Source organism: Myiozetetes cayanensis, unplaced genomic scaffold, assembly GCF_022539395.1.
Source record: "Myiozetetes cayanensis isolate MyiCay16 unplaced genomic scaffold, myiCay2020 scf1, whole genome shotgun sequence".
Classification (NCBI taxonomy): Eukaryota; Metazoa; Chordata; class Aves; order Passeriformes; family Tyrannidae; genus Myiozetetes; species Myiozetetes cayanensis.
In genome coordinates this window covers 115905185-115924749 of record NW_026086604.1, presented here as the reverse complement: position 1 = coordinate 115924749, position 19565 = coordinate 115905185, and the positions used below count along the sequence as shown (strand labels likewise).

At 36.4% G+C, this 19565-nt stretch overlaps 1 protein-coding gene across 4 annotated transcripts in view; it reads right to left on the bottom strand.

Annotated features, from left to right (window-relative positions):
- Window positions 1-19565, bottom strand: part of ANKRD28 (ankyrin repeat domain 28) — a 122750-nt gene that overhangs the window by 66498 nt on the left and 36687 nt on the right. Inside the window, exons 1-2 of one of the 4 annotated variants that reach the window (XR_007632210.1) lie at window positions 12663-14162; window positions 11482-11565 (exon numbers count right to left, since the gene is read on the bottom strand). Coding sequence is in view for 3 of the 4 variants with exons in the window: in XM_050340878.1 (XP_050196835.1) it covers window positions 11482-11565; window positions 12663-12779 (201 nt within the window). In the remaining variant the exon portion in view is untranslated. Of the gene's footprint in view, window positions 1-11481; window positions 11566-12662; window positions 14167-19565 lie in introns of those variants that run through there. The other 3 variants (XM_050340878.1, XM_050340857.1, XM_050340866.1) reach the window with 3 other exon arrangements.

Here is a 19565-nt window from a genome sequence, read left to right as displayed (position 1 = left end):
GGTAAGGTATGCACATCTCCAACACAGTTTAAATCCAGCACATTACGTTCAGGCCACTGGCACTTTTGTTCACAAAAGCTGGGGTTTCTGCCCTTTTCATTGCAAAGGCAAGTGCTCGAATGACATAGTCCCATGTAAAACAGATAACTGTCTCACTAACTGCATTGTCTTGCTGACAGGAAAAGATGTGGTTTTCAGGTCTATAGTGTTAACACCTCTTCTTGGAGCAAGCCAAAACATTTTCTTGGTGTGTGTTATGTTAAACAGTTTCATAAAATAAGGTCATCTAGTTGCCATACACAAAGTCCTTCTGTTAAGGAAGGAACTCAAAATAGCATATAACACAATCTGTGCTAATACAGAGGTAAGAAAAATCCTCCAGAATACATCTATTCTGAAGAATGAGAGTAAAATCAGAGTAAGAAGAACTTCCACCCAATAAGGTTCTGCAACAGAAAATGAAAAGTCCCCCCATGCTGATCCCAAAAGAAACCCAACAGAAAGCCTGTGCTAGTGAGGATAAAAACTCCTCTAAAACTTCTGGCTACCTTAGGATCATAGTATCTTACTTGGACTACTTCTTAGGCTAAGTGGACACAGGATAAGCTTAGAAGATCACTGTCATTATAGGAAGAGCTAGCAGCAACTAAGGTAGGACATTTGCCCTCCTTTGAGATAGTAAGTCAGCATCATGTAATTTATAAGTTACCATAATTACATATATACATATGTATATAACTAGTATTTCACGCAAATAAAAACTGAAATTAAGTTAACTATCAGGAAGGATAATAATAAAGTAGGATTTTAAAAGACTGAAAACAGAACAGAATTTCACAGGTTTTGGAGACAGAGAGGCACAGGCTGATATCATAGGCCCGAGAAAATAGCCCCTCAAACTTCATAATCCAGACAGACATTGTATCTGAACTTTTGGGGCACACTCTTCAGCAAGATCTCATTGCAATGACTTTCCAGTTCATTTCACCTGACACCAGTATGAGCCTTTTCAGGTCCTACCAACAGCGAACACGAATCCTCCTCCTTGGGCATTTATGGGGTAGCCCTCCCTACATTACCCAGAAACAAATGAGAAACACTTTCTTTTCACCATTTTTGATATACATCCACCCTTTATTGAAGCAGATGTAAGGAACTTAAAATGCATATCTACCTCACGAAGAGCCAAGAAGGACCAAACCAGACAAAGGAAATTATGTTTACTGATAGCATAATAGATATTCCACAGTAGATATGTAAGATAGATTTAACTGTTCGCAAAGTGGAGAAAATTGTCTTGTTCAAAGGTATGTTGCATATGTGTAAAGAGTTTTCTCCCAGAAAATTACTGCCAATAATCCGTAAATTCAAATCCTATCTTGCTTTTACCAGTAAGGCATTCTTTAAGGACTGTGTCCATGTGGAAGCTAATGCACATTAAGTCTATTGAACTTTTTCTCTTTTCTCTCCTCTTTCTGTGGGGATGTTCTGTTCTCAAACACCAGTCCTTTGCATGTCAGGCACAGCAACTGGCAGGAGTAACTCCAGTAAGCTCTAACTATTCAAGACCTCGCCTCTAGCTTATTTTGTAAAAGCAGCAGGAAATGCAGAACTTTAATTATGCTTTGAAGGTTACAATCTTAAGCAATAATCATCAAAAGTAAAATGGTAAATTAGACATGATCTACAAAATCATTATCACTAAGAATCATACTGGAGACTCAAACACAAAATTTTTAAAACACTTTTAAATTTGAACTAATTATTCATGGCATTCTACATCTACAATTTTTCAATGTTAAAGAAATAACAGCGACTGAAACAAAACCTGTCTCTCAAATCCCCAATTACTGTAAAAGAAATTCAGTGTTCAGCCAATACAGTAAAACATTGCCATGCAGACATCCAAGCTCTTTTGCCCAGTTTAGCAAACAGTAAAACCACATTAGCATAGTACTAGGCGAGCATACTAGACTTGATGAGAAGGAGGATATGTTAGCCTGAGTAGCACACCACCCTAATATTAATTCATACTGAAGTCTCTAATGAATAATTCTCATTACCTGTACAAGGCAGCACCATGCCATGTGTAAGCACAATATTCTTTTCAGAGTCCTACCCTTTGCAATGGTAACTTTTTGAGAGGTACTGTCCACAAAAGCCACTGTACTGAGTAGCAATTTGCTGATGTTAGTCAGATTATCCCATTGCTCTGTTGAAGGTTGGTTTGTATCACTCTAATAGGAGTGATAACTCAATACATCTGAAAATCTCATTTGCAGAGGCTTATTACAGTGTTACTGACATGAAGCAAGGAATTATTCCTCTTAGAACTGGCAGGTTTCTCTTATTAAACATTTCAGTTCTGAAGAAAAATGCCTAATTATACAGATTTGTATTTAAAACATCTTGAATCTATTTCTACACCAGAAGAGGAACTCAACACCATTTGGATGCACTTTATATTGAGACTGAAAAAGATGATTCACTCAAAACCACTAAAAAAAAATAAGATATCTGATTAATCATTACAGATTACATGTTTGAAAAATATTCCACACTAATGAACAGGAAATCCACAACTTTAAAGTTCAGTTGCAGTAAATAATTTATATATTATGAATTTAAATCTTCTTTGAGTAGCTGGTGGATACTGTTTATGATATACAAGTGGCAGCAAGTTTCCTCTACAACTGGAAGAGTTAGCTTCCTACGTTCTCCATTTCTAGAATCAGTCAGGCTTTGAATCAATGGATCAAACAGCCTAATATCCAATCCTTCAGAAGCAGAAGCAGTTTTCCTGCAGAAAAAGCTTCCCTGCATTCCCTGCAGCAAAGTTCCTTCTTATCTCTTCAGATGCATAACATGAATATTCATGTTATTAGGAACTTACTTCATTCTTTAGCAAAATAATCCCTGGACATTCCCATATGGTAGTGCAGAACTCCACCTCCTACTTTAAAAATACCTCATTAAAACTTGAGTTTGTTTAGTGGCAAGGTGTTTTACAAGCTTTGTCTCTTCCTAATAGAACACCACACACATTGGCCTGTGCTATTCACCAAATGCCCTTCTAAAACCAATTTCTAGACTTTCTTGAACGCAAAATACTTCATTAAAACCTGATCCACGGCAGGAAGTTCTGAGCAGCCACAACCTGGTCCTGCCTGCACAAGACCACAAACACTCTCTCCAAAAACAGAATTCGTCACAGAATCTTCCTTCTGTTTTTCAGATATAAAAAGAAATTTCAATTAAGTGGACATGTTATAAAGCAGGAGAGTCTCATATGACTCATCATTTCATCAGGCTGATCACACAGGAAATGGGGGTTCCTGACTGTGGCAGAAACATTTAGAAAGTTTAGTACAGAGACTAACCAGAAGTAGATAGCACTGACATGCACACTGGACATAAGTCCAAGCAAAGGTTTAAGGAGAAAGAAATTTCTTGCTTTTGTCCTAGAACTTTATTTTATTAGAAGTCTGTGGGCAAGCAGGATAGAGAAGATAAGCACCACCATAAGTCTCTGAGATTATATATTTGTTTCCTTCTCTCCCATACATTTGAAAACTATATTTACATTTACCTCACCCAAAATGAAAACATATCAAATTAAATAAAGCCACCAACTATTTTAAATGCCTCTATCTAATTACAGCAGCTCAGTTCTTATTAGAGATATGTTCTGAGCATAATTATTGTTATTTAGATGGGTAATAAAAATCCTTCAGTAAGAAGTCAGATAAAGGGTCTGAAGGTACACAGAGTTTGGTTTGTGACTTATGCCCATCCTGAGTTCACCTGCTCTTTCTGAGGTCTCACAGGCCCCCATTTGCCCACTATGAGACCTCTTGGCCTCTTCTCCAGCACCTGAAGCTGGGCTCCAGGCAGAGGCTGCCAGGCAGCAGCTGCTGCCCCAAGTAAAGGCCTGTGTTTCTCAGCAGTGTATTTTACTGGAGGAATTCTCTTTATTAGTGTTTGTTTATACAGGAATGTTTTATTTCCTCTCTGACCTCCTGCTGTTACTTCAAAGGACTGTTCTCTCTGTCCCTTCTTTATATGCCTTCTGTTGTTAACACTAGATTAGCAACCATACTTTTAAAAAAAAATATAAACTCACATTTTATATATAACTGGTATGCACTTATATATAGGTATATACACATATATATGTGTCTTCTTTCAATATACAGTTCTTATTTGCAGGAAAACTTAAAGGGAATCACTGTTCTTAATAATGCAAAGGATGACACCGAATTAAAATAACTAGTACCAAACTCTTAAGTTATAATACATCCTATGTTCTCACCATGTTAAAAAGTCTTTCAAACTCACAAGTACCTGTAATTTTATCCCCTAAATCTGCTACACTTCAAATTAAAAATAAAAACAGATTTCAAATTATATTCATCCAAGCAAAAACTTTTGTAGTGGAAAAAAGAAACAGTTTCAACGTTGAACAGAATTTCAAATAAATAATACAGAAAACTAGCAAGCTGTTTAAAAATAATTTTTCTTCTAGATCTGATTGCTGAAATATGAAGATATAAATATTAAGAATCACATGAGCTATAACAAGCACTTTATAAAAGACAGGAAACTAAATTTGTCTTTGTTCTGATTATATCTGAGAAAAAAAAAAGTGTTCTCCATGTAGAAGAAAACTTACAAATATTTCTGTGCACTTTATTAATACCTCAAAAGTCACTATTTTTCACTAAATACTTCTTTGCTATCATTAGAGACTCAGGCTATTACAACATTTTTGGAAAGAAGACCTTGAATTTAAAATTCATTTTAAGAGGTCTAAATTGTGTACTCCTCCAAAATATTAATGCAACTACACTTTCACAGTGTCAGTCTAGATAGTTCAACTTGTAATAACTATAGTATCGTTTTATTAAATGCTTGCCTGCAATTGGAAATTTAGAAAAAGACCCAATTAAAAAAAGTAACCAATACTTTTAGGAAAAAAAAACCCATACACCAGATTGACTCTCTAGCAATGGTCACAGCTAAGAAGTGAAAAGTTCATAACCTGACTTACTAAAATAGGAACTAAAAAAAAACCCCAGCAACCTGTGCTTGTCAGAGTATTTTACTATTTTCTGTATGTCTTCTTAATTCCTCCTCACATTCAAATCAGCAAAGCAAACATTATGTCTGTCCTGCCAGGGAATACAATAAGATGCTGCTCCACAGTAACAAATATGTTAGTGTGAGCTCTTGTTGCCAACTTCAGTTGCCAATGAAAAAGTCCTTCATGTAAATAGTCTAATTTGCCTGCAGGAACCTGACATAATAGTTACCAACACTGGGTGTGAGGCATATCTGGGACAAACAGACTAGTCAGCAAACCCATAATCTCACCTCTCCAGAAACACAGCCTGAAGAGCTAAAAACTGTGCACAGTTCCTGCTTAGCCTTTGCTACATTACACTAGTTTTTAACTCCTATTTATTCTCACCAGTTCAGGTACAAAAACCAGAGGGTAGCTTTGCTCTGATTGCCAGAAGCTTTATCTAGTAACAAGAGGCATTACAGATGAATTGGTCTGGAAAATTATTTCCCTGCAAACACACTCCGAGAGGACCAAACCTCAAACCTTCATGAATAAACCCTTTTTTTGATCAATGGTCACAGCATTCCTGAAGTGGAAAGGAGTACCATTCGGACATGCCTGTCTTCCCATTGCTTTTATCTGGCCCATGCAGATCTCTGAGAAAAACTGTCATTTTTCTCCCCTGTTCTCCAAACTATTTTCATCCCTGTTAAAAACACCCTTCCTGAACCCTGCCCTCACCAAAAGCACAGAAACATGGTACTGTAGATAAACTACCACTCTTTGAAAATCATCATGTATTAACCTGCTTTGATTGATTTCTTCTGGTTGTCCCAACCATCAAATTCTTACACTAACAATGAGGTACTGATAACAAAAGGTATAGCTCAAACACTTTACACATGGCAATTAATGCAGAGAGGTTTTTAGAGGCATAGATAAGTCAAACTGAAGTGAATTTACACTTAAGAGTTTTATGCATTTACACTTTTTATAAAAACAAAAAAATCCACAAAATATTCACATTATTAAATGGTAAATTATCTGGCTACAGAAAGATAATGAGCACAAAGGTAAGAAAATATCTAATGATTATTTTTACCTCATTGCACATTGTGGCTTTATGTTTACTTGCTTTCAAGCAAGTCCACAATATTTACTTATGTAAGGTTCTTTACACTGAGAGAATTAGAGAGCAATTACATTTTCCACAGAAAGGCATATGAAATAATTCTTTTAATGTATCAAATAGGTACAGGATTTGCTTCTATGACCAGAACATGGAACCATATTAAATTGTGTAGACTGTTCCATACTTCAGCCATGTAATTCAGGCTTCCCTCTTCTACACTGCACTGTCAAATATGCAGAAAAACAGCTGTTACTCCAGTACTTAACTGACAAGGTTAAGTATAAAGATGAAAGCCAGGTGACCATATATTTATTACCTATTTTTTCTTTTTTTTTTCTTTATTTTTTTCTCTTTTAGTACTTTAGTGGTCAATACTACCATCACAAAGACTCTTTACTGGCTTTTAAACTGTACTTTAATTTTCATTATTCATTTTTAAATTACTAGTATACTTGACACCCTCAATAATCTAGTTCTCCTGGTACCCAGATCTGATGCTGTATAAGGAATCCTAGACTTGTCACTAGACTAACAAACCAATTTTCTTACTCTTTCAGTATAAGCAATGACCTGCAGAGTAAGACAAACTAAAAAAAAAAAAAAAAAAAAATCAACAGGAAATCAAATAAGATGCGCATTTTACTCTAGAACAACATCCACCAGCATTCTCCTACTACACAAATAACACAAGGAAGTTATGCAAACCCACATTTGGCAGGGCTGGGAATGGAGCCCACATCTCAACCACAACAGTCATCCACGCAGCAACCCTACTGCTCAAAATACCAGTGAGACTTAGGTCTCCTGTTTGTACCTTGCACTTTGGTGCTACAGGATCATACGCCTCGTCCATCCACCAACAAAACATGGGTTTCATGGGCAACACTTCATTGCTGTCTAATACAGGTGGGGGTTAGGGAGGGCAAACAAAAGATCATTTCATTCTGTTGTTTTGTTTTTCTCATTCCCTTCTTCACAAAATACTAACACAGCTGAATTTTTATTTTACTTTGTGGTTACTTACTACAGGAAAGAGATATTAAATTAAGAGCTGTGCTGGATGGCCAAGAGTTCAGAATAGAAATTATACAGATAACCCTGATGGCTACAGGGTACCAATGGCTGTAATGGTACAATATGAGGAATTTCACTTTCCATTATTACATTTTATGTTGGGAAAAACACACCACGTCACATATAAAGCAGCTTTAGAACGTGTCATCTATTTTACTCTCACAAAGCACAATGTATAGTAAGATACAGATATTTCATGTTTAAGTCACTTGTACATATGTCAATATTACCATTTTAAATAGGAAAAGTGAGCACTTTTGAACACTGAGAGAGATCTGTGTGATCTTGGGATTCCTTCAAAACGAGTGCTTGTTTGGCTTTAGCATGAGAAGAGCAAGGGACACACTGACAGCAGTCCCAGATAGGATCAGATGTTTATCCCCTCAGCTAAGATCAAGTACAATATGGTTATAAAAACTGCATATTGGATTACTCAAACTATCAGTTTTCCTAGAAAAAAAATAGTATCCTAATAGTCTTAGCTCTAAGAGAAGGAAAAATTGTTCTGATTTTGAACAATCACTTCAATAGTCAGATCTGCAACCTTTAGATCAGTTTTTGACAATGCACTGGTCTTCCCTCCACAGAATTATATTCTTTAAAAATACCTGAGAAGAAATATTCCATTTTCATGATCTTTTAAACTGAACATACATCGTAGGAGTTTTGATTACCAACAGAAATGGCACAATTTACAACAGTAACAGGCCTCCAAATCTTCAAAAAAAAGCCCAAATCAACACTGATTTATAAAATGCAATGCTGAAATGATTTAGTTAGCTAAAACTAACTGCTGAGAAGTACATAAAATTCAAACCAGCCACACTAATCTAATCAGCAAGAGCAGGAAATGTTGAGGATCCCCATTAATGAATATAGATATTAAATGTGTCCATTATCATGCAAGATTTTCCTTTCTGTCAAGTCTCAAAAGCTCAGGATGGTACCAAGAAATAATATTTTTTAAAACATACATATACACACACATATACACTCAGAGAATAGCAAACACCATGCATATAACAGAAATTGTAACCAGTTTGACATATGGGATATGTGTGATTTAAGCCTGATTCATGAAACATGCAACTACAGTTACTCAAGCTTTCTTGGGGAAAGCAGAGGGAGAAGCAATCCCTTCCCTTCTGCTTTTTCCATTAATTGGAGCCTCAGGAGAGTTCACCTTCCAAACAATTAATTTGAACGAAGTTCCTATAAATCAGTTTTGTCTATAAAAAGCTGCACATTTCCATCTTGCAGATAGGGTAAGCCTTTTTGAACCACAGTTTAAGCAGACAGGGATACACTCAATTTGCTCTTTCTCCACAAGATTACAACAGCAGACAGAATACAATACATACTTTCTAAAACTAAACTGAGCCTGTGACTCAAGAGTGGCATCGACAGAGAACAATCTTCTTCCTGAAATAGCCCATTTGCCATCTGTACATCAACTTACAGTTGCACACAGCAACTCATGCTATGAAAGACCACCCATTTCAGAATGTCTATAAATATAACACTATGGTAAAAGACATCATCTGTTTTAAGTATAATGCTTTAATACAGCCCAAACTGGATGCAATATTTAGATATTACCGTAATATCAAACAGTTACCACAGCCTAGCTTTTGGAAGCAAAATACAAAGACTCAACTCACTTAGCTTTAAAAGAGTATTAAGCCAATTGTGATTAATGTTAAAGACAAAATATCATAAAAGCAAGAAGGTAAATTAAGCTGGATGATAACAGAAGGGAAAAAAATACCCACATTTCATCACTAACAACTTTCCTAGATGAATGTCACTGTCACAACAAAGATGTACAACAGCTCTATCTTCAGTTCACTTCTGGGCAAAATTAATTCACAGAACACTGCTAGGTCTCCAGTTACAGAGTCCAGCCCATGCGAAGGCAAGGGAGGATGGAAGGAATCTCAACTATTAGAATACAAACTGCAAAATAATTAGTTGCTCTTGAGAGTGGGAAATGACTCTGCAGAGGCACTGGAGGGACTGAGTCTGGAATTCAAACAACTGTAGTGAAGCACTTGGATAGCAAAGTGGAAAAAAATCCGACACATACACTGGTCTAATACAATCTACAATAGTCAAAACAGTTTATCATAATCCTTCTCTTTTTTAGGAAATATAAATAACTAGGAATACCTACATTTTCTTCACTTTTCCCCTCCTTTTGTCCACAACAATTTTTAACACATAACTCCGGGAAAAAACTTTGGATCTAGACTATGCAGAGATATATTATCTCCAGCCAAGTACATACAACCAACGAAAAACCCAAGGAAAAGAACAAAATGCACACACAGACAGACACAAAGAAAAATCCACTAGGCAGTCTACTTCATTTCTACCAGACAATGGGAAAATTCATATTCTTGTTTAGTCCCAACAAAGAGCATTTAAGGGATAAATGTAAATATAATATTAAATACTTTAGTAGGACTAGGATTGCCATGGTGTGAGCCAGTGCTCCTGCATGATAAGCATCTGCCAATGCTGAAGAAGGTGGTTATGAAAAAATGACATATTTGTCCTGCACGGATTCCAATCACACCTTGAGTGTTACTAGGCTACAATGCACATGCATTCTGTTAAAGGAAGGTGTACAAACAGAATGAAATTAATAAAAAATAAGTAAAACATAAAACCCTCCAGATTCTGACTACTCCACCTACTATACAACTACCTGGCAGTATGAAGTAACTCTCTTCAAAGGCAGCAAGCAACTCCAAGTTTTCCTATTTAAGCACATCTGCTGACTTCCTATTTATTTGCAACTGTTTGACAAAACTTGAGAAAGAACAAAACCCAAAACCACTACAACATACATACTGAAATCCAGCAGAAGTTTTTCTAACATATAATAAAGAAAAAAGCAGAAAGATTTTAAACTTAACTTTGTTTACAAGCTCCATAGCTATGAATGTTAAATCTGACTTTAACACATCAATAATATAGAGAAACAATACTGACAAACCACCTTTTAAAAATAAAAATGGCAATGTGACCAGAGCATACATATGTAGAAGGATACACAGGTAATGCTCTCATAAATAAAGAGAACATTAAAGTATTTTGGTATTATATAATTCATCATACAATCTTGCTTAAGGACATACAAAAATACTGAAAGAGAAAAAAAAGTCCAACCTTATCACACAAAACTTTAGATTTGATAATAAGTTTGCTTGCACAGGGTCCTACTCAAGCTGTTCAAGACTCCCTTATACTGGGATTTTTCAGCTGGCATTGCTCAGCTACAAATTCTGCAGAATGCTTTTAAATGTCAAAATAGACACACCAAACTAAATATTTGCTTTTGGTTTACGTCTTTCCAGAAGAAAGTGTAAACAATTATCACAGTCTTGAATGGGCCGCTAGGTAGCATCTAAATGTTAGCCTTTGTCTTTTAACATCGCTCTTGTTCTGATGCATTTGGAAGAGAAACATAAGGGTCATACAGAGTACATAAAGCGTTAAGCCCTAAATGGTTTGTGTCAGTCTGCTATAACAACCAAAGCAATTCCTAATCCATGTAAAGAGTTTATGCTATATTATCTGGTATAGTGTCAAACATTATAATTCGAATTTTAATAGCAATACAGTAACTGTATGCTGTTCAAATACTGAATTTCACTCAATGGAACAATCTCAGTTGCATTTCAGTACAATTTTTACATCTGCAGTGCTTGAATTTGCAGCACCACAAATAGGACACATAAATGCAATTTCTCATTCTTACTAATATAATCATTAGTCTCCCCTTTTTAAAATACATTATCAAACCTACCTACTGAAACCCCAAACTATTTTCTTATAATTGTTTAATGTATACTATATGCGTCATTCAATTTAAAAAGAAGCAAAGTCTCCACAGCATCACACTTAACCAGTCTAACTTTCTGTAAGTTAGGCTGATGCAACTGTATAAACAAACTTTTCAGTTACCCAAGCACTGCAGAACTAACATTTAGTAACATTTAAAAGAATATAGAACTAGGTCTTGACTATCAGCACAAACCTGCAAAGCTATATTCCTGCTTCCACTATTCAGTGTATGTACAGGCTTTACTCAGTACATAAATTTACAGCTCAAGAATTAGCAGTTTAAAAGTGATTAGTACAGCTAAAGGTTATACCAAAACAAAATTAAAACATATTCAAAGATACTGATGTTTGGTTTTACCTGAAAATTAACATCTTCTTTCTTGAATATTAGTGCTCGAACTTCATCAGGATCTCCATTAAATATAGCTTGAACCAATGGTGGCTGAAACAAATTAAAAACACAGAATAAACCCTCATTTTAGGTTATATGCATTTTTTTATACATAAAAGAAACACAAGATAATGATAAAATATCCCAGGCAGTGAAATAAAGAAACCAGTAACAGTATTTAAAATCAAAGAAATTCCAAATTCTAAAAACCTCAAACACACAGACATAATCTAAGTCAATGAAATATATATATTATATATATTATATATAAAAGGAAAAAAAAAAAAGAGACCAATCACAAGCTTTTAACAGCTCAAAAAGCTGAAAAGAGAACGCTTCATAATAACATTAGAGATGTTCTTACGTGCTGCAAATTCTATATAGCATAAGTAAACAATCCCCTTTTACATTAGCAAGTGACTAAAGTTACTGGAAGTCTATCACCTGTTTAGACAGAGTGGGAAAGCAAAGTGCATCAGATAAGCATGGTAACAAATTCACACAGGCACATCTACTACTAAATATAGCAGGATTTCTTAGTAAGTAAGAAAAGCTGCTGAGGTATGCTAGCAAGATTTAAATCAGTCAGTTGACAAAATAAAATAATTTGAAGGAATAAATTATAGTCCCCAGTGTTGATCATTTCCAGAAAGTCGTACCTTAAACCTAACAGTTACATCAAGATTGTGACTTACGTTAATTTTTATTTTAGCTTAGAATTTCTCTTGCTTAACTATATACTCTATCAGTTCTCAAAAGAAACATAGTATATTATTACAATACAATAATCACATCTGTTCCTAAAGTGCTACTGCATAAATTTATCACTGAAGTGAGGAGTGGAGCAGGGAGAACTCATTTACTTCAAACACATTTCTCCAAGCCTTCTAAAAACTCTCTGCTATTATACAAGACTTGAGACCTGTTATTGCTGCACCACAGATAAGGTTATATGAAAAAGAACAGACCCTTGCAAATATAAATTCTACCACTAAGTTTCAGCTTTTTCCATCCTTAGTATAGGCAGCTTTTACCACCTTGTCTTGTTTCAACATTGTATGTATTCAGCCTAATCTTAGGAAAACAACTATTGGTATTTGCGACAGCATTATAAGCAGGAAATATGCCAACAAAACAACATGCCTTACCAGCACATTTCCAGAGGGCGATGGACGTAAAGATAAATTTTCCTGAGGCAAATTGGAAATAAATGTGGGAGAATCATCTTCCTCCTCCTCCAAAACAACAATACAGACTCGACTCATTCGATCCGTTTGAGTACACAAAAGCAAACAAAAAAATGCCAGCAGTGGTATTTTTGGAACCAGAGCGCAGGTATAGCAATAGGGACCATAGAGGAAACACTTTCACCTGTTTTCGCATGCCCTCACAAACTTGCGAGTGCTACCGCTGGTGTATTTGCATTTAAAAAGGGACATTCCAATCCCCCCTCACACTTCATTTTTCAGATTTAAGCCCCCGAGACGTTCAAGACACTGCTGAAAAAAAAGTTGTTGTTTTTAAAATAAAAATTCCCTAGGCATCAAACCACAACGAAACTGTGGAACAGCTGATAAAAATATCCCAAGATCCAATTCCATTCGAACAGCACTCACTGTCGCACACAGCTGTCCTTTCACGAGCAAATTTGTCTTTGTTAATGTCACAACTTCCACAGCGTCCTTCTACCCCCACAGTGAAATCATTGTTGCAGAAGACACGAGACGGTCCTACCGAGGACAGAACAAGGAACAATTGCCCCGAAAGAGGCGGCCGCAGCTATTCCCCACTCCCGCAAGGTCAGTTTTAAACCAACCGTCGCAGCCTCTCTGGTGACTGGAAATAAACGCGCCCCCTGCTCATCCTGCCGTTCTACAGCTTCCTCTCTCAATGCCAGAAACAGCCCAGCCAGAAAAACGCATCTCGGTTCCAGCAGCTATTCAGGACCTGCTTAGAGGAAAATAATTCTTTCCCATGCAAGAAAAATAGCTGCAACGTGCAGCACGGCTGCAGCACATTTACATGCGATGAGTCAGAGCACAGGGACAATGAACTCCTTGAATAATATTGCCGGTGGAATCCAGCCTCCCCAAACGACAGCAACGCAGCCGGTGTTACTCCGTCAGGGACACAAGCAATGCGGAGCATTCATTCTTCCTTCACCGGGCAGTAGCTGTGGCTTCTCCATCAGGGAATTCACAAGGCAGAAATACTGTTGAGGAGGAATGCTTCAGCAAAACAAGCTAGCTACTGCACACAAAAGCTCAAATTACTGCCTTAGACGACTTCTGCAAAAGCAGTTCATCACTCAAGTGTTTCTTTTGATCACCATGTGAATGCAGTTCCCATGATAGTCTTCATTCAGATTGAGGGGGAGGAAAAAAAAAGAAAAAAAAAATCAGACCCCGTACGTCTTCTCTGAGCCAACTTCTTTATCCGAACATCTGTCACTGCGCCAACCTGATTCTCCTCTTCAGCAAGAGCTTCTGCTTATCAGGTTTTTTTCCTTGACAAATTGAATTATACAATCAGCAAATAGCCTTGCAAAGCTCAAAAAATAACCTGGCTGTCCAAGTCCATAGGAGCAGAGCACAAGCCACTGGCACGGCAGCGTTCCCCCTGAGCAGCAGCCCGGAGAGCAGCGACTGCAGCCTGGCAGGGTGAAATGCCTAGTAATGCTCACATGTCACACTTACCAGAGAACCCAGTCACTGCTCCCAGTGCAACTTCCTCTGGCACGAAAAAAAAAAGCGCCTTTTTCTTTTTTTTCGGGGGGGCAGTCTTTGCAGTTATAGCTGCGCCAGTTTGGTGACTAACACAGCTGAAAACGTAAAAATCCTATAACTGAAGAAAGAGCGACTGTTTAATATTTTCCACTGAAAGCCGCAAAGAAATGTGGTGTACTGGCTCTGCTGACTAACTACAGTTTAGGCAGTAAACAATTCCAGCACTTTAACTGCTTTCATATGGCACCGGTGAGAGCAGCAAAACAGTCCCCACTTAACTCATTGAAGACAAAAATCTCCCCACATAAATCCTCTGAAAATTAAATGAAAAGTAAAATCTTAAAGCAATAGGTTGACTATTAAAAAGCCAAAGATTAATAACCAAACCCACGTTTTTTTGTAACTAGTACAAAGATATCCTTGAAAAAAATGATATTAAGTATAATTTGAATATAACAATATTATTAAAATATACCATAATAAAGTAAAATATAAAGCCCTACAACTTGCTGAATAAATACTTCAGCTTGTGTCTGCCTAAATGGTGCTGGCTTGTGGGTGTATTATGTAAATGGCTTCTGTCAAAGTTGCTGGATAAGCTTCAGTGTTACAGGAACAGAGGGAGGGGTTTTTGCTCCTGCTGTGCAGCATAAAGGGAATTCTGATGTCCTTCAGTGGCTGCTAGGATCAGAATTTGTCAATGGTGAGCAAGTTTATAGCTCTTCAATAAAGTATTTGCACTCGGGTTTCACATATGAAGCCAGGCAGAGAGAAAGACAGGTTTAAATGGTGTGTTAAATGGTTTGGATATAAATAGACATACTGAATTCCCACCTTCGGGGGTCACAGGCAGGAAAAGCTCATATTACCTCTCTTTTGCAATAATGTCTCCAACAGCTCCACTGCAACAAAATTAATTGCTTAAATGCCCTCCTGGTCTCCCCAGTACTTCATGCAGGTGAAGGTTTTTTAAGTGCAAAAGAGCACCTTGGCTAAGGCTCTCTCTGAGCTCAAGACTCCTGGCCTGGTAGAATATAGCATCAGTTTCTGATTCACCATGAAATTTCAGATTAAAATTTCCCAAGTAGCACAATCATCTTTACAAAGATATTCTGTTCATTACATAAAGTCCAGTTGTTTCGAAATTTCATACTTCTGGTCTTCATTACAAAAAAAAAAAACCAATTATTTGTACACTACACTGCTTTGTTCTACCATTCCAACCATTTATTAAAAAGAAATAACACAGAGTCACATGAATACATATGACATGTTCTTCTAGGCCACAGAAGAACCAGTTTTAATAAAAACATGGACATCCTCAAGGCTCAGCTACTGCAACACCCTACTGTCTGCTACACAACACAGCAACCCCACCACAGAAAATAGTTTGCTTTCTCTTTGTGACAAATGTCCTACTGAACAGACACTGTAGCTTATTTGCATAACTAAAGCTTCAATTTTTAAAATAATTAAAAATCAAATTTTAAGTCTACAAGAGAAATACTGACAAAACCCATACTTGGGTGTCATACAATACACACACCCACACACTGGCCAGATAATGGTTTTCCAGCTAAGCCCGTATGTTTACTGTAAATGAAGAGTCAGTACATTTATACAGTAAGCAAAGGCCAAGGGTTCCATATGCTTTTGTTGGAATTACCAATTGGACACATTGCTAGGTAGAGATAATGCCCAATTTATTTCAAATGATCTGAACATCGTCCAGTTTTGACCTAGGCAATTAATGGTCCAAAGTCAGCTAGAAATTCATAGTTAACTTAAAAAAGAACAGGTCTTCACACTCAGTTAATTGTGAAAAAACAGAACATTTTAAACCACTCTGATAATTATTCTAGAAATGTTAAATATTATTAAAATAAAATTAATAGAAACTATTTCCAAAAGCAAGTTAACATATCTATCTTACCTAACATAACACATTTCTGAATGATGACATTACTGCAGCCAAAGAGTTAAAAGCCAATACGTCACAGTTTGCATTAGAAAGAGAACCAACACAACTGAGTCAATATTATATTGATGTCTACAGCAATTTAAACCACATAAGTAAGCAAACAAAAAACCCCTTCTCATGCTACGGCTGTACATCTGCAATTGCTTCCATAATCAAAGGAAAAACCAGTTCTAGAAACATTTAATTTTTGCTCACAACGAACTTGCATTTCCCCCTCCCATTCCCTTCAACCAAAAGTTGTGCCTTCACCTCAATGCAAACACCATCCCCAATCATCTCTTTTTTCAACTGCAAAAAACCATCCAAGGTATCCTCTGGTGTGCAAAGTACAGTTTCTAATGTTACCCAACAGGTAATCTGAAAACTGAAAGCTGTTCACAATTCCACTGAAAGAAACCAAACCAAGGCTTCAATTTTTCAGCAGATTATACAGACTAACAACTTTTAGTGTGGGAGAAGAGGTAATAGTAACAGAGAATGAAAGCAGAGTAGATTCAAGAAGATTAATTTAAGCCTCCTCTCCTCAAACTAATTTAGGACTCATAACAGATCTCTCCAACGGTATGAAGAGTACTGCATCTGAAAAAAAACCCTCTTCAGCTTATATTAATAAAACTTAAAATAACTGAAGACAGTAGGTCATCACCATCCATCTTCTCCAAATGTCACATATTTCCAATAAGAAAGCTTATTAAATTAGTAGTAGCAGGAAAGAAAACTCAAAAATGGACTAAGTTAAAAAAAGAATGACATATTTATTGGGGTTTGAGTGGTGATCTATCTGATAGCCTCCACAATATCTGTTTGCAAAGTAAGATCTCCATACTTAACTCTCAAATTTCAAGGAGTGAAATAAGAATATGCATTTTTGTAAAAAAAAGAAGAAAAAAGTGCAAAAAAAAATCTTGTGTTGACATGATAGCTGCATGCAAATAAAAAATAAAAGTATTGCAACTTTCAAACTGCACTTGCCCTTAAGTAAATCAAGTTCCAACAGTCTTTCATGGGTGCATATAAAGAAAATATACTACAAGAATGCAACCTACAGGTTAAAACACAGATGTCAGCCATGTCTACACCAGACAGAAAAAACATGAACTCTGAATCAGCTAAAAATAGCAACCTCTTCTATAGGTCTGCCCACTTCTCTAGGAATGGATGAGCAGAGATTGTAGCAGCACTGCTGATGACACTAAAAACCTTGCTGAAGCATATTCAATATCAATAAACCTACCCAAATAAAGATTTCTCCCTTGTCAATCAGTATTTATCAAGTTTTTTCTGAGCTGAGATTAATCCAACTGGTTTCATTTAATATTTTCTATAATTAAGGATCTAGGAAAGGAAGGAAATTGTTCTGTCAGCTTCCAGTAAAAATGAAAAAATTCAGAACCAAGGGAGTCTTAAGTATCAGCTCTGCAAGACAAATACCTAATCTGTGGATTTCTTCAGACAACAAAGACTGTTTATAATAGCTACAGCTTAAAGTAAATAGCCATGTCCCAGTATTAGTAGATTTTTATCATGTATAGACAGAGATGAGTGTTCAGCATCACCATGAATCTAAGTTACAATACTTCTAGAATACTTCTCATGAGTCACTCCCCTGAACTTCTCTGCTGTTTCCTTCCCACTCCTGAGGGAATGAGGTGGAGTCAGGAAAGAGAACAGTCTAAAGCAAGAAATTACTACCTTTCTTCCCAATTTTGCTATGTTTATTCCAGAGTATATGCACAGCTGGGATGCAGGAAAAGAAGAACAGTTTTAACCCCTGGACTCCACATTTCTGCTTCCAAGGACAAGCAAAATAGCTCTGCTTGCACCTCCAGATACCATAGGCAGTTCCTATTTCTTATTCTTTGCAAGTATATAGCCTCTGTTAATCTAGAGAACTATTTTACGTAGTCATGTATTATCTCTGAATTAAGACTTTGCAATTAATAAAATCCAATATCTGAATAGCCGTCTCAGCAAAAACTGAGAGACAAATACAAGGAAGAAAAAAAATAAACCAGCATTCATTCTAACTTTTCTCAACTGGAGCAGCATAAGAAAAATTAATAATGCAAAATGTCTGTGATTCAGACAAACTTAATTTATACACTTAAGCAAACTCTAACCTTTGAAAAATACTAAAATACTTCAGAAATATTATCTGATCAAAAAGCAATAAAATATTTTAAAAGTGTTAAAAGTCTGTAAGTAATTTTCTGTTTAAGGCTTCTTGAGCATTTTATATACCTGAACAATATATCTGCAGAGAAACTCTTGGCTGGAGAACCTTACAGCCACCATAGTACAAGATACATTAATACCTTTAAAAAAAATTATCTTTGATATCCAAAATATGGAGTCTAACAATCTGAAAAAAAAAAAAAAGAGAGCTGTGCACAAACCAAAAACCAGAAAAGCAAATACAAGCCCTATTTCTCTTTAAAGAAGGTGAAAATATGAGGGTACTGCATCTTCCATCACTATTTTCTAGCTAGGAGGTCACCCACAACACTTCCCTTTAAGGTCAGATTTAAATTTGTTGGTAGGAGTGGTTTTTTGTGCACTTTTAGCGTACAACCCTGTAATCAAAATCATCAGTGCATTCTTACATTAACAACCAGCACATAAACGATGTCCTCCGATCTGTCTGACTTCAGAGTCTCAAGGTATTTTGTAGAAAAGGCGCATGTGCTCTGGCTGGGGGCTCCTATTCGTCAGATTTATCAGCTGCATACAACAGCAGCCACCTCCCTGTCTTTTGATGGAAACAGAAGGCAGCTATTACACCCAACAGCTTTTCTAAATAACAACCATACAAGTCTGACATTGGTATTGTCAGTCTTGTAAAACTGAACAGAAGTCAAAACAATTCCTGTTTTGGGGAAGAGAGACCACGAAAAGATGTGCTTATCCAAATATATTGTTTATGAATAGTTAAGGTAAGTTTGCATCCATGAAGACAGACAAATAGATGCTGACAAACAAGGTAGGATGGTGTGCATTTTGGACAGGAGACAGGTTGTTTTTTAAAGCAACTTCTATTTTTGGAAGAAGGTAAGTGGCAGAAGACAACTTTTATTGGAAAATGGAGAAGATAACTTAAAATATCAATTCAGTCAAAGAGAGAAGCAGGCAAAACACTTCAGCATTTGCTAAACCCACACAAACACACAATTATTAGCTGTACACTTAAGGCTTTTTGCAAGCGTGACAGCTTTTAAAAAATGTGTTCATAATACAAAAAGCAAGGCCCACAGATTGGTTACAAGTATTTCCACCTGTTGGCAGAGTAAAGGCAGGAAAGCCACTGATAAGAGCATTACTTCTGTCCTCCGAAGCACCTTCCAAGC